Genomic DNA, 16,400 nt, shown 5'->3' with positions numbered 1-16,400 from the left:
CTAAACATATTGCAAGGATTATCACTTGATATTATTACAAATATTACAATAAAATACTCAAATACTATTACACTAGTTTACACTCACATGCCCCATTTTCTAAAAATACATCTAACTAAAGCCTATTGCTTGATTCAAATACAAACACAAACACACTTTTATGACCTATACATTACAATATTCAAGGAGCAGATACTACATCAATAGTTTGACCCAATTCTGTTTCTAAAACACTTTTCTTCTTCTGTTTCTTAGCTTGTTTAATCTCACCATAAAAATAAGACACAAACCCCCACAGTGAAAGTACAAGAGACACCACTTTCTCAGCATTGAAACTTTCTTTATAGAAAATAACTGCTAATACTTCCGTTAGTGGCAACAACACAGCAATCAAAATACCGGAAAATAACGAGGAAGCACAAAAAATAACCCCAATTGCTCCCAAAAAAAATGCTTGCCACATTATTGCACTCACCACCAACACCACATAGTATGTTGTTTCTCCAAGACCAAAATTCCTTGCTTCCCTGGGTATCACCTACAAAATTCAAATCGCAAACTCACAATGATTAACTATTAAAAATAAATAAATCAACCCAACAAAAATATTAAATTATTTATGTTTCGATCTTGTGCTACTGCATCAACGTCGTTGACTTTAAAAACATTCAACGACTCTGTATCATGGTACAAATGTATGAATATTTTGTAGCACGATACTGTAGTCATTGAATTTTTTTTAATCAACGACTCTGATCACTGCAGAAGATCAAAATCTAAAAATTATTATCTCATGTTTGAATCTTATAATTGTACCAATAATTGTACCAGAGTCGTTGAGTCATTTGTTAGGATTCAAATTCAAGATTCAAACACGCGATCCAAACTTAATACGACGACTAACCTTAAAGTCGTTGTTTACGATCATGCCAACAGCGCAAAAGAGAGTAGCAAATAAACACATAACAAACTGAATTTCCATGACAAGAGAATAAGTTAGGGGCTGTTTGGTTTTCTTATAAACCAACTCAATCAAAGGCAAAACGAATCCATATAATGCAGCAGCAGCAACAGTAGTAAGAAAACCAATAACATATTGTCTAACAGAAACACCAGCAGGTCGATCACCACTCGTATGCATGGCCAAAACACCAGCTCCAACTGTAAGCAAAACGACAGCGTTTACAGAAAAAGCTGTAAATTTCTGTTTCACAAGAATAAAAGCAAAAACTGCCGTAAAACCAAGCTGAGAAGCGATTATTAAAGCCGAAGTGGAAATCGGAAGCCGAGCAACGCCGAATGCATAGAGATAATCGTCCAGACCGGTGAGGATTCCGATGAAAGCTGCTGCGAAGAATAGAGGAGGTTTCATGGATATTATATTTAATTTTTCAGTGGTGATTACGGTGGTAGTTGACGGTGGTGGACGGTGGTTGATACGGCGGCGTTTGATGTATGAGACAGTTAGAGGGAGGAGCATTAAGGGGAAACCGGCGGTTTCGAGGAAACTGGAAAGCCAGACGCGCTTACCGCCATGGATGAAGTAAAGACGCATTATGAGGGGACCACCGGAGTTTCCTAAGGCTAAGATTAAGCAATTAATTATGAGAAGAATTTTCTTCATTTTTCTCTCTGTTTTTTCTTCTTTTGCTTCTGCCATGTTTGTGTGTGTGTGTGTGTGTGTGTGTGTGAGTTCTGTTTTTTTGACTACTTTGGTTTGTGTGATTGTTTAATAATGAAACTTGATGGTGTTTGTGTATTCAGTTTTTAACGGAGAAATGAGAAATTGGAGAATATACTTTATATATAGAAGATTTTTCAATGACTAACCATATACTATGTGGTCGTTGTTAAATATAAAAATGGAATTTTAACTTGTGTATTTGCCGTATCCATAATAACAGTTTTTTTTATTACATCATATTGTAGCTATGTTTTAAGTATTATTATGTGTGGACCTCTCCTTTGAAAATGTTCGTATTCGTTTTCATTGAAAAAGCTAGGAATATTATATTGATTCATAGTTGGCCGATGGTTTGAATTTTTCATCTACCCTCTTGCGACAACGTAGAGAATATCTGGTCATCTACCATGACAATCTAGCAATCTAAATGAAGAATGACTTTGCAATCATAGATAACGGGCTTGTTTGTTATACACGGTTAGTGTGTAATGTTATTTTACACATGCCTACAATAATATACCAACACATCATGCATGGTATTTAAAAACACATGATGTGTCACATTTATTAAATGATGTGGCAATACATCATCGGATGCGTGTGTAAAAAAACATTACACCGACGGTCCATACAAATTAAACTCTTTAAAAAAAATGAATTTTCTTTGTTTTGTTCCTATTTTTTTGTATATCTTTTGTTTTTTTTTGTATTTATCTTGTTTTTTTTTTGTATTTATCTTTTGTATTTTTTTGTATTTATCTTATATATATATATATATATATATATGGGGTTTTCTAACTTAGACCCTAGTTAGGTCTAAGTTAGCAAGGTGCACTTTTTGAGTTGGACCAAAATACCCATTCTTTTAATTTTTGAAAGAATAGAGCAACAGGGGCATTTCTGTAATTTTACATAAAAAAAAAAAATAACAACACGCGCCCCACCTTCTTAAACAATTAATAGACGTCGATCCAGTGTCGCGCGCGTACGGAAGGACCATGGTTACAGACCGTTGATTTCCATCAGACAGCCAAGATGTGATCTCATTAAGACTGTCTGATCAATCAGACAGCCCAGATCATCCTGATCTATCAGATCATCTTGTCTGCGCCACACTAGATTATATGCTGGAGAGAGAAAATTTTGCTTTTGAAAAAGGCAGCCACGTGTCAGCATATGAATGGGTCTGCGTGATTTTTTTCATTTTATACTTTAAACTCGATTATTTCGTCGTAAATTAATTTTTTATTTTTTAATTTTTATACCAAAATTCATAATTTTTTTTTCTCTACAAATAGAGACTTGGTTCGTTTGATTTGGACACCGAAAAAAAAACGCAATTTTTCACTACTTTAAACTCGATTATTTCGTCGTAAATTAATTTTTTATTTTTTATTTTTTATACCAAAATTCATAATTTTTTTTTTCCTACAAATAGAGACTTGGTTCGTTTGATTTGGACACCGAAATCCTTCTGAAACCATTTAGCTTGTAGAATGGTTTCAGAGAGTTGTAATCTGAAACCATTTTGCTGGTAAAATGGTTTCAGAAGCAAATAACTAATAATCAACTTACTGAAACCATTTTACCAGCAAAATGGTTTCAGATTACAACTCTCTGAAACCATTCTACCAGATAAATGGTTTCAGAAGCAAACACAATTAATAAATTACTCACTGAAACCATTTTGCTGGTAGAATGGTTTCAGTAAGTTGATTATTAGTTATTTGCTTCTGAAACCATTTAGCTTGTAGAATGGTTGCACATAGTTGTATTCTGAAACCATTTTACTGGTAGAATGGTTTCAGTGAGTAATTTATTAATTGTGTTTGCTTCTGAAACCATTTATCTGGTAGAATGGTTTCAGAGAGTTGTAATCTGAAACCATTTTGCTGGTAAAATGGTTTCAGTAAGTTGATTATTAGTTATTTGCTTCTGAAACCATTTAGCTTGTAGAATGGTTTCAGAGATTTGTACTCCGAAACCATTTTTCTGGTAGAATGGTTTCAGTGAGTTGATGTAAGGTAGTGAAAAATGAGATTAAGGTAGTGAAAAATTGGGTTTTTTTTTTCTGTGTCCAAATCAAACGAACCAAGTCTCTATTTGTAGAGAAAAAAAAATTATGAATTTTGGTATAAAAAATAAAAAATAAAAAATTAATTTACGACGAAATAATCGAGTTTAAAGTAGTGAAAAATTGCGTTTTTTTTTCGGTGTCCAAATCAAACAAACCAAGTCTCTATTTGTAGAGAAAAAAAAATTATGAATTTTGGTATAAAAATTAAAAAATAAAAAATTAATTTACGACGAAATAATCGAGTTTAAAGTATAAAATGAAAAAAATCACGCAGACCCAATAATAGCGTGACACGTGGCTGCCTTTTTCAAAAGCAAAGTTTCTCTCTCCTCCCATCCTGTCCACCACGCGCACCTGTCGGCGCGTGTCATGCACGCGCGTGATTTTTGTCCTGTAATCGCGTGACACGTGTCCTGGGGGGGGAAAAAGAAGTGGGGGCGCGTGTACTGTTGCATAAAATTACAGAAATGCCCCTGTTGCTCTATTCTTCCAAAAAATTAAAAAATGGGTATTTTTGTCCAACTCAAAAGGTGCACCTTGCTAATTTAGACCCAACTGGGTCTAAGTTAGCAGCCCCCTATATATATATATATATATATATATATATATATATATATATATATATATATATATATATATATATATATATATATATATATTTTATTTATTTATCTTATATTCTTTCTATATTTTTTTTATATTTTTTTTTGTGAAATTAATGAAGGATATAAAAAGCCTCAAAAAATAAAAAAAAATGAAGGATATAAAACTTGGGCATGAGTTATTATGCATAAGGAATAAACTTATGCATGGTGCATAAGCAAATCTCCACCATTAAATTGAATCTAACAAATCTCCAAACGCACAATTTCCCAACCCAAATCAACAACAGCAACCCTTGAACGTCATCAGATTGCTTCGTAGTTAGTTTTAAACTAAAATAATGCCAAAACCATTTTTGCTGTGGGATGATTTCACATTAGATGTACTTAATCATGTCAAAACCATTTTTCCTGTGGAATGAATTGTTTCAGAGGGTTGTAATCAAAAACTATTTTGCTGTGAAATGATTTTGTGTTATTTATGCATCGTGCATAAGGAATTCGCTTATGCACCATAACCACTCCCGTAATAAATGATGAAATACTTAGAATTACACTTAACTATTCAAACAAAGTTTTCATTTGAAATTTTCCATAAATTTTTTTTTTTGTTAAAATAATTATAGCAAAAATATATGGCAGCATCTATTATGCACCCCCAAAAATGGGGGTTTATGGTGCACCCAGCCCTTTTTACTGCGGTCCCACCTCAATTTAATATCTGATTATTTTAAGTAACAATGCAAGATTACGTTTATGCCCCTGAACTCATATTTTCACTTTTCTCTTTCTCTTTCGTCTTTCTCTTTCTCTTCGTCTTTCTCTTTCTCTTTCTCTGAGGAAGAACGATCCTCTTCTCTTCTCCACCCACACTACCGGCGAACTCATCTTCTCTTCTCCGCTCATAAACAGAGATAATAAAATTGTAAAAATTGGGGTTTCAATTAAACAAGAAAAAAGTGACACGATCCCTTCCATTGTAGCGGTTCATATTCTTTCTCGTTGTCACTGTCAGTAGCAAAAGCGGCGTTATCGGCATGTTCTTACAAAGATCCGGCCACTTCACCGGCTGGAAAGGTCGTTGTCGCTGCCGTCGTTACTGCCGTCGTCGTTATTACTGTCATCGTGGTTACAGTTCATCGTTTCCTTCGTCGTTGCTGCTATGTACGGCGAGCTCTTTGGATTTCAATATCGCGTTGCTATGTGCGGCGGCCTCTCTGCCGGTTTTCCCACCGCCGCCGCCGTATCATGGAATAAAAAAGCGCATCAGCAGAAGTATGAAACAAAAGGAGGAAAAGATTAAATGCAAAAATATAGACTTAGTGTGGTTTTAATTGTGTCCATTGATTTTAATTAAATAAAATGAAGGTTTTTCACATCTCTCTTGATTTTAATTAAATAATGTTCAGATTGAACATTATTTCCTCAATTTGTTCCAACACAGGTTTTTCACATCCCTTAATCAATTTCTCACTTCAATTATCCCAAATTAATCCCTTTTCTTAATTTGTTTTTGTCTTATAAAAAAATTGATTTTTATGTGTTTCCAACCACTTGGCGTTGGCAATACTGTTAGCATTGATTTCTCCACTTTATGTTCTTACAAGTTTGTTCCTTAATCTCTTGTTCTGAACTATGAAGATGGAAGCTTGCATTTATCTGATATATATTGATTTTAACTATAAAAAAAAAAACGGAAGAAAAAAGAGAGATATGGCAACCATTTTGTTGCGGAAGAGGAAGAAAAAATAGTTAAATGTTTGGAAAATAATGTGAGTCCAGAACTTGAAGAAGAAGGAAAGGAGGGTGTTGTGTTTTTCAATATGAGTTATTGTTGTTCCTCATCGTGAGAGAGAGAAAGAAATGGGATTTTGGAATTTGCCCCTTGAAGAGATAAGAGGTTAAACATGCATTCACAACGGAGAAGTACAATTTTGAATACCTGAATGAATCTCGCGTATACACATTACTCATTTATAATTTTTTTAATAATAGTACTTAATAGGCACTCAATCTATCCAGCCCAGCACCTCTTAAAAAAAATTCTAGACTGATCCCACAAATAACTCCACATCTCATCATTAACTCTACATCTTTATAAACGGGTCCCACAAATTCTATTAGGTGAGAGAGAAAGTGTTTATTTGAGAAGTGATACTTATTTGATACTAAAATGTGTTATGCTTCGATGGTAGTACCTAATAAGTACCATGGGTACTTAATAGGTACTACACCATTAGAGATGGTCTAAGAGGAAAATAACTTCTGGTCTTGTGACTTTTCTTTCTTACTACATTTTGCAATTTTTTTAGTACACTAATTACTCTATTCATCCTTAATTATAAGCAAAAAACAACTTTTTAGATTCATTAAATAATTTATGTATCTGGATTATAATGTAGACCAAAAACATTAATTTATACCTTACAATTCGAATTAGACGATGATTATGCCTAATCGCACTATAAAATACTTAATTTATACCTTACGATTCAAATTAGACGATGACTACGACTAATCAATCATAAAATACTTACTTTAGACCTAGAAATTCAAATTAGACGATGATTACCACTAATCCATTGTAAAATGCTTACTTTAGATCTTGAAATTCAAATTAGACGATGACTACCACTAATTCCATTATAAATACTTACTTTAGACCTAGAAATTCAAATTAGACGATGATTATCACTAATTCATTATAAAATACTTACTTTTTCAGTCCAATTAGGTTTTCGATGAGACCGTTATTACGATCTGTCTATACATTTGGAGTCCGATGATCAAAATTCTTTTTCTAATTTGTTTGTTAGTCCAATTAGGTGATTTTGAACGGTCAGATTGATAAAATTCGAAATATCCGATCAAGATCGGTAGTTTTAGTCGAACTTCACAATCTTTTCATTAAAACTAGGTATTCGATGATACTGTTGTTATAATGCGATTAGTCATAACCATCGTTTAATTTGAATTTCAAGGTCTAAAGTAAGTACTTATAATGGAATTAGTTGTAGTCATCGTCTAATTTGAATTCCTAGGTATAAATTAAGCATTTTAGAATGCAATTAGTCGTTTTGAATTTCAAGGTCTAAATTAAATATTTATAATGGAATTAGTGGTAGTCATTGTCTAATTTGAATTCCTAGGTTAAAGTAAGTATTTTATAATGACATTAGTGGTAGACATGGTCTAATTATAATTGTAAGGTATTAATTAGTTATTTTAGAATGCGATTAGTCATTATCATCGTCAAATTTGAATTATAAGGTATAAATTAAGTATTTTATAATGCGATTAGGCATAAACATTGTCTAATTTAAATACCTTTAGTTATATAATTTGAATTTTAAGGTCTAAATTAAGTATTTTATAGTGCGATTAGGCATAAGCATTGTCTCATTTGAATTCTAAGGTCTAAATTATGATTTTTATAATGGGATTAGTCGTAGTCATCGTATAATTTGAATTCCAATGTCTAAATTAAGTATTTCATAGTGCGATTAAGCATAAGCATCGCTAATTACAATTTGTCTATGCATTCGAACTTCATAACCCTTTCATTAAAACTAGGTTTCTGATGAGACTATTATTACGATATGTCTATACATTCGGAGTCCAATGATCAAAATTCTTTTTCTAATTTGTTTGTTAGTCCAATTAGGTGATATTGAACGGTCGGATTGATAAAATTTGAAATATCCGGTCAAGATCGGTAGTTTTAGTCGAACTTCACAATCTTTTCATTAAAACTAGGTTTTCGATGATACTGTTGTTATAGTGCGATTAGTCATAACCATCGTCTAATTTGAATTTCTAGGTCTAAAGTAAGTATTTTATAATGGGATTAGTGGTAGAAATAGTCTAATTTGAATTCATAGGTATTTTATAATGGATTAGTGGTAGTCATAGTCTAATTTAAATTTCAAGGTCTAAAATAAGTATTTTATAATGACATTAGTGGTAGACATGGTCTAATTATAATGGCATTAGTGGTAGACATGGTCTAATTTGAATTTCTAAGTCTAAATTAAGTATCTTATAGTGCGATTAGGCTTAAGCATTGTCTAATTTGAATTCGAATGTCGAAACTAAGTATTTTATAATGCGATTAATCAAACATAAGAGTTAAAAGAGAGAAGCAATCAATAGAGAGAAACAACAAGGTCCGAAGATCAAACAAACATAAGCAATCGATATCGAGAGAAACAATCTCAATGAAATAAACCAATAAAGAGAATAACAATCAAAGATAAAACAATGTTTGTATAACACTAAATATTGTTTAAACAAAGTCTTACACGCCCTTGAAGAATAAGTAAGGTTTATAAAGTAAGTATTTTATAATGCGATTAGTCATAACCATTGTCTAATTTAGAACTTGAAATTAAAATTACACGATGGTTATGACTATTCTTCAAGGGCATGTAACAATTGTTTAAACAAATAAAACAAAAGGTTTGTGACTAATCGCATTCTAAAATGTTTAATTTATACCTAGGAATTCAAATTAGACGACGACTACCACTAATCCCATTATAAATACTTACTTTAGACCTTGAAATTCAAATTAGACGATGGTTATGACTATTCTTCAAGGGCATGTAACAATTGTTTAAACAATTGTTTAACTCTTCTGTTTTAAAAATCGAATTCTAAAATGCTTAATTTTGACCTTCGAATTCAAATTAGGCGATGCTTATGCTTAATCGCACTATAAAATACTTCATTTAGACCATCGAATTCAAATTAGACATTGCTTATGCCTAATCGCACTATAAAATACTTAATTGGCCTTATAATTCAAATTTAGACTTTGGAATTTCAAATTATACGATGACTACCACCAATCCATTATAAAATACTTACTTTAGACCTAGGAATTCAAATTAGACGGTGACTACCATCAATCCATTGTAAAATACTTACTTTAGACATAAAAATTCAAATCAGACGATGACTACCACTAATTTCATTATAATTACTTACTTTGGAACTTGAAATTCAAATTAGACGATGACTACCACTAATTCCATTATAAATACTTACTTTAGACCTAGAAATTCAAATTAGACGATGACTACCACTAATTCCATTATAAATACTTACTTTAGAACTTGCAATTAAAATTAGACGATGACTACCACCAATCCATTATAAAATACTTACTTTAGACATAGGAATTCAAATTAGAAGATGACTACCACTAATTCACTATAAAATAATTACTTTAGACCTAGAAATTCAAATTAGACGATGATTACCACTAATCCATTGTAAAATGCTTACTTTAGACCTTGAAATTCAAATTAGACGATGACTACCACTAATTCATTATAAAATACTTACTTTAGACCTAGGAATTCAAATTAGGCGATGACTATCACTAATCCATTACAAAATACTTACTTTAAATCTAGGAATTCAAATTAGACGATGATTACCATTAATTCATTATAAACTACTTACTTTAGAAATTCAAATTAGACGATGACTATGACTAAACGCATTATAAAATAGTTACTTTAGACCTGTGAATTCAAAATAGACGATGACTACCACTAATCCATCATAAAATACTTACTTTAGACCTGAGAATTCAAATTATACGATGATTACCACTAATTCATTATAAAATATTTACTTTAGAACTGAAAATTCAAATTAAACGATGACTACCACTAATTCCTTAATAAATACTTACTTTAGAACTTGAAATTCAAATTAGACGATGACTACCACCAATCCATTATAAAATACTTACTTTAGACATAGGAATTCAAATTAGAAGATGACTACCACTAATTCCATTATAAATACTTACTTTAGATCTAGGAAATCAAATTAGACGATGATTACCACTAATTCATTATAAAATACTTACTTTATACCTAGAAATTCAAATTAGACGATGATTACCATTAATCCATTATAAAATACTTACTTTAGACATTGGAATTCTAATTAGACGATGACTACCACTAATTCCATTATAAATACTTACTTTAGACCTATGAATTCAAATTAGACGATGATTACCACTAATTCATTATAAAATACTTATTTTAAACTTAGAAATTCAATTTAGACGATGAGACTGTTATTAAAACTAGATTTATGATGAGACTGTTATTACAATCTGTCTATACATTCAGATTGATGAAATTCTTTTTCTAATTGGGTGTTATTGAATGTTATTGAATGACCAGATTGATGAAATTCGAAATATCCGATCAAGATCGATAGTTTTAGTCGAACTTCATAACCCTTTCATTATTAGCAACACGAGGGTAAGATAGCAGAAACAACATAAAAGGTAAAACCAATCAGGGCCCTCTGATTTGCCTACTATCTTGATCAAAGATCAAGTGACTCAGATTGATTTGATCAGCGCACCCCATGGTGACACGTGGCAATGAATTAAAAATAACAAAATAAAAAGAAATAAAGAGCGGAGTCCATATATTAAAGATAAATCAACTATGATTTAATTAGGAGAATCATTATGATTATATGGCACATCATTATATATAATTAGGAGAATGTTAACATGTGCCCTTAAGGCAAGGGCACATGTTAAGGAAACAAAAATAGAAACCATTAAATGCTAATTTGTGCTTTTTAACATTTGAAGCATTAAATTTCTAGCATCATTAAATGTTGAGTTTCTATATTTGGATATCTTAACATGTGCCCTTAGGGCACATGTTAACAAGACCCATATAATTATTAGCTTCCTGTTAGCATGAGTTGTCTATTAGAAATCAATAGCAATCTCTTATTTTTAGCAATTCATTTATGTATCATGAGTGCTGATATAAACAACACAATTGTATCATTAGTGTTGATACAATACATATTATTTCCTTTCTTTTATAGATCAGAACACGTTTTTCATCTCCTCCCTCTATCTCTCTGGCTCTCAATTCCTCATCGGCGGTGGCTGCTCCGGCGTTGGCCACCATATTGTTCAGGTTTATCAAAGTTAGGTTCCCTAAATTTTCTTCAGCAAAGTCCAAAATCCCAATCTATTAACTTAAACTTACTGAATTTGACATTGGAATATCAGATTATTCATTTTTCAATTCATGCGTTCTACAAAAAAAAAAAAAAACAAATCAATTAATGGATTGTATAGACAAGAATAGCAATAATTGTTTCTGTTGATTAGTTGATTTCTCTTTTTCGTTTTTGTTTTTCCAGATAAAGTTCCAACCTAAAATTGCCAAACTTCTCATACTTAATTAATTGAATCCGAAAATTACATGATAAAATTAATTCTTAAGATTGCAAACAATCTTCAATCTGAAAAAAGGGGAAAATAACGACAAAGTGGAGATACCGGACGGTGAGCGGTGAGGAAGGCAGACGAAGAGTGGAAGAAGACATGAGATGCAGAGGTGACAGAGATGTTATTTGGAGTGGAGAGAAGGAAAACTGAGAAAACACTTTTCTAAATCTGAACCATTCGTGACTTAGTTTTTCACGTATCACTGATCTGTCAAGATTGAGTTCATAGAAGATGGAAAAGAAAGAGAAAGAGAGAGAAAGAGTGGAAAAGAAAGAGAAATAGTGGTTTTGCAAAATGAATGAAGGAAGGGTACAACCGTAATCACACAAAGCTTTTCAATTTTCTGAGTTTTCAATATTCAAGTGGGCCCACGGTAAAACAGTGAAAAAGTGGGGGTGTAGCAAGGGGTGCACCCTAAAAGGGTCCATAATAGATGCTGCCAAAATATATTGCGAATCAATTTTTAAAAAAGTTATAACAAATAGGCCAACATCTCACGCAATATTTGTATTTGCCCAGGTTAACAAGGTTATAGTCATATGCTCACAGATGGAATACAAAAATGATTTGAAGAAAAATAGAAAGAATAAACACAAAAGGTAACGGGGACAAGATAGAAAATTTCTTACCGATGGCAGCTTTTCCTCCTTCAGTTGGTGGGTGGCCATTAATTTATACTGTCTTTTAGAAAGTTCTAGTTTCACTTTCAATCATTGACTGGCTGAAAAAACATATAATTGGCTGGTAAAAAAGGATGACAGGAAAAGGATAGCCCATCTTTGTTCTGCATGTAAGCAGTCAATTGTGAATAACAATACATCAACAAGGATAAAGAAGTGGCATGCCTCTAATTCAACTAAAATCACCAAGATTTATGTTATTGTTAATCATACTGAATTAATAAATTTATAGAATACCATATTTCTATGATTTTGAGAATTGGGGGAATCGAATGCCAATACAAGTTTGGGTTGAGCTAAGGGTTAAGGAGTTGGAGGTCCAGGGTTTAAGTCCCGGTAGAGAGATAAACTAACATAATAGATGGTATACAAAATATTCGTTTTGAGTCTTATGTGACAATGTTGCACTTTGGCTTATGCGTTCAACTAAGTTAATGGTATTTAGCAAGAAAAAAAAAAATTAAATTGTAATAAAAATATTCACCTAATGAAAAAGTTGACCTCAAGATTACTGCTTCACCTCCAAACACTTCAGCCTGAACATGTAAAAACACTTGAATTATTCTTAGGGAGACAAATTAAAGCATACATCTTGCAACAAGCAATCCACAAATCCCAATGGATTTGATGTTATCTACCCGGCGAAAGCTTTAAGAAGGGAAAACGTCTCACTATCCATCTCAATTTTGTCTTTCTTGATCATTTGAAGGACATGGAGAGGTGGTTTGTGAGCAGAAAGGTGCATTCTAAGCAATATTTTATACAATGATAAACTTCCAAGACCTAAATTATGAATATCTGTGATGTACTCATTTGCATATTCAAAATTCCCACATTTCTCCAAATATTCAGCTATGGTTAACACAATTCTTTGTGGCGGCCTCCAATGACAGTCTTTCAACATAGCCAAAGCTCTTTTCATGGCAATAATAGCTTCATCCATCTTTTGCCTATTGACATATCCTTCGATAAGAATTTCGCATGTCTTGTAGTTTGGACAGCCACCCTTCTGCAATGTGTGGAGATGTAATGATTCAGCTTCTTCAATTAATCCATTCCGCACATATGCACCTAAAAGAACATTAGAGACTCTGATATCATATTTTTGACAATTAGATTCCCATTCTCTGAAGATTCTCTTGGCTTGTGCCATGTCCCCAAGCTTCACCAAGCTTGTTAGTATGCAAATGTAGTTGGCACAACTGATTCTTCCACCAACAGCTTTACTGGCTTCCCACAACCGTAAGACTCCCTCTTTTTGTTTCAAAGAGGTATATAGTGTTATGATGAAGAAGTAACCAAGACGGTTACAGGTAGATAGTTTCTCTTCAGCATTTTTGAGAACTAGAACGGCTTTCTCAGATTGTCCTGCTTTCATATAAACATTGGCTAAAGTAGCAAGACTGCTCCATCCCACCTCAACATTCTCATCATTTTGCATTTCTCTAAAAACTGTTTCCACTGCTGCAACCCCATAACGTTCTCCCTCATCACAAGCATTCATCCAAAGGTTGTAGGACAGAACATTGCAGGGTACTTTATTTCTTTTCATTTGTTGGATAACTAGGGGTACCTTCCGGTACTCACATGTGGCAAGATATAGTTTCATCATCTCATTATAAGGGTGAGGGTTCACCACTAGCCCCAGATCATAGAGCTTCGCCATGAAAGTCTCAGCTTTACCGGTGTCCCTATCTCTTACGTAGCCACGTAGAAGTGGGAGATAGGCAGATTTCTTTCCAGGTGAGTCAGGTATACTCATAAAATATTCTTCAGCTTCCATTAGCCCATAATTTTTAATGATTAACTCCAATTTCAAAGCATGATCAGCTGGGTTTATACGGAACTCTTGTTGGTTTTCCATCCAGTTCAATACCTGTGCAAAAGAATAATTAACCTGCTTAAATAGCTTGACGAATTGAACACACTGTTTCATAAAACCCACAAATCACATTTCAATGACATGCTCATCAGAGATTAAAAGAACTAGAATTACCAATAATTTTTAAACACTGGTCTATGGCGGGTCACTTATAAAGGTAGTCCACCTGGAACTCACAGATGATTGCATCCCATTTCTTCCAAATTGGATGAGGGTAAATAGTGTTGTAGGATGGAATGCATTTTTTATTTTATTTCAGTAGCCTAGTAGCTATACTATTACTCACCCCATAAGTGTGGCGAAGTTGGGAATCCGGGGTTTGAACTCGGACCCCTTCAATAATGGCCTCCGTAGCTACCAACAGAGCTACTTTTACGAGACAGGATGGAATGCATTCTACCCTATTCAATTCCATTCTATATTAAATCATCCAAACAATGGATGAAATACAAATTCATTCTATTTTATTCCCTTCCATTCCATCTCATACCACCAATCAAAACATAAACTCTAAACCCTAAATAGTGAAAAATCGCAATCGGTTGCAAACAACTACTTTAGAAATCGAAGCACACACGTTGCATCATAGGGATATAATAAACAGGTAAAGAAAAATGGAACCTCAAATGCGTGGTTGTAGCGCTTGGATTTGATTAGGGTTCTCGAGATGCGCCTCAGTTCCGATGGTGAAAGTTTGTTGCCTTGGTCGACCCAATTTTGAAGCACCGGCAATGGATTCCGATTTGAAGGTTTGAATCCCGCAATTCGGCTCTTCAGGTTCTGTTTGTCTGAAAAATCTGAAGAGCGATAATCTGCGTGGGTCCGAAGATTTCGTGCGCCCAAAACAAAACTGATGCTGCTGCGGAAGATTTCGTACCGTCGTATTCCGGCGTTCAGAGAGTGATTTGCCATCTGAAGCTATGGCGTCTCCGATCAAGGCCTTCACAGAAGATTCACCATGTTAATTAAATTGCTCGTGAATTTGCCGCTAAATCCAAATATTAAAGCATAACAATGGAGCAATTTTTTAATAATAGTATTTAACAAGCATTGAACAGCACTTCTTTAAAAAAATTAAATGAGTCTCACTAATAAATCTACATCATTACAAATAGGTCATACAAAAATATATAAGTATCAATGCTTATTGTAGAATTTTCAATATATTCATACTTGTGTTTGTTTTCAAGTGTGAGTGAACAAATACATGTATGTATTCGTGCATTTTAACGGCAATTCTAATGTGGGATGTTGTCAACCTCAACCCCTCTCAATTCTTTCAATGACTTCCAACATGTGGTTGAATTGATCACTTGGAAAATCAGCCACAGTTGATCCGAGCCAACACATGCCAAAGAAATTATCTTTGTAAGCACTTCTCACATTTTATTACAAATAGAATTTTGAATCCAAACCATAATTTAACAATAATTATGAAAGTTCACTATCAATCTCACTAAAACATATCATGCTTCATTTCATTTATGAAATTATGATCAGTGTCCTTTTTACATAAAACTTGGTTGAAGCATTTTATCAAACAGGAAACAAGCATCGTACAATGGGGAACAACAAAACCAACATCAAAGCAAAAAACAACACAATGCAATACAAAACATCCTTCAACTCAACCATTTTTCATTGCCAAAAGATAAAGTGAACGAAAGAAGACAAATGAGGTGAAATTGAATAAGCAATGACGTTAAATCGATGAATATGATACCGGCGGAGGAAGGAGGTGGAAGCAATGAGGGATTACATGTGGAGAAAGAAGACGGTGGTGGAAGAATGAGAAGTGGAACCAGAGAGTAAACCGAGTCGAGTCAGGGCTTTTGGTTCCGATAGAGAATCGGCGATGAAGCTTCAAACCGTTTTTGGTTATTGGATTCCATCACGGTTGAGAGAAAAAGTGCAGGAGGAAGTGAGTGAAAGTTTCAAGACTTCAAAATTAAAACGGTCCACAATAGAGCACTCCAACTTTTAGTACTTAAATGACATATTATTAATTTATTATTTTTAATAATAATACTCTCTAATAGAGCACTTCTTAAAAAGTTCTAAAATGGGTTCCATCAATAATTCAACATCATTACAATAATTTATTATTTAATTATATATTTTATAATATAAATTGATTGAATTACAAAATTACAAAATTAGCATGTACTATTTTTTTTATAATTC

General features: G+C 33.0%; 2 protein-coding genes across 8 annotated transcripts; both read right to left on the bottom strand.

Annotated features, from left to right (window-relative positions):
- Positions 1–7: 7 nt before the first annotated feature.
- On the bottom strand, positions 8–2,299 carry LOC123916473 (purine permease 1-like). Its single transcript, XM_045967937.1, has 2 exons — positions 905–2,299; positions 8–538 (listed from the first exon to the last, which is right to left on the bottom strand). Exons 1-2 carry the CDS (start codon positions 1,658–1,660, stop codon positions 182–184), a joined length of 1,113 nt encoding a protein of 370 aa, XP_045823893.1. The 5' UTR covers positions 1,661–2,299; the 3' UTR covers positions 8–181.
- On the bottom strand, positions 401–16,168 carry LOC123916472 (pentatricopeptide repeat-containing protein At5g27460). 7 transcript variants are annotated; one of them, XR_006812150.1, is made up of 7 exons: positions 15,940–16,168; positions 14,838–15,156; positions 12,973–14,210; positions 12,819–12,870; positions 12,284–12,438; positions 905–970; positions 483–538 (listed from the first exon to the last, which is right to left on the bottom strand). XR_006812150.1 is itself a non-coding variant. In XM_045967936.1 (4 exons), the coding sequence occupies exons 2-4, from the start codon at positions 15,126–15,128 to the stop codon at positions 12,843–12,845; spliced, it is 1,557 nt and encodes a 518-aa protein (XP_045823892.1). In that variant the 5' UTR covers positions 15,129–15,156; positions 15,940–16,168; the 3' UTR covers positions 12,457–12,842. The 7 variants fall into 7 exon arrangements, 1 of the variants encoding a protein (XP_045823892.1); XR_006812153.1 differs by having other exon boundaries at positions 12,284–12,375; XR_006812149.1 differs by having other exon boundaries at positions 15,976–16,168.
- Positions 16,169–16,400: the final 232 nt, after the last annotated feature.

Source organism: Trifolium pratense, linkage group LG3, assembly GCF_020283565.1.
Source record: "Trifolium pratense cultivar HEN17-A07 linkage group LG3, ARS_RC_1.1, whole genome shotgun sequence".
Classification (NCBI taxonomy): domain Eukaryota; kingdom Viridiplantae; phylum Streptophyta; class Magnoliopsida; order Fabales; family Fabaceae; genus Trifolium; species Trifolium pratense.
This window is presented reverse-complemented; position numbering and strand designations above follow the sequence as displayed.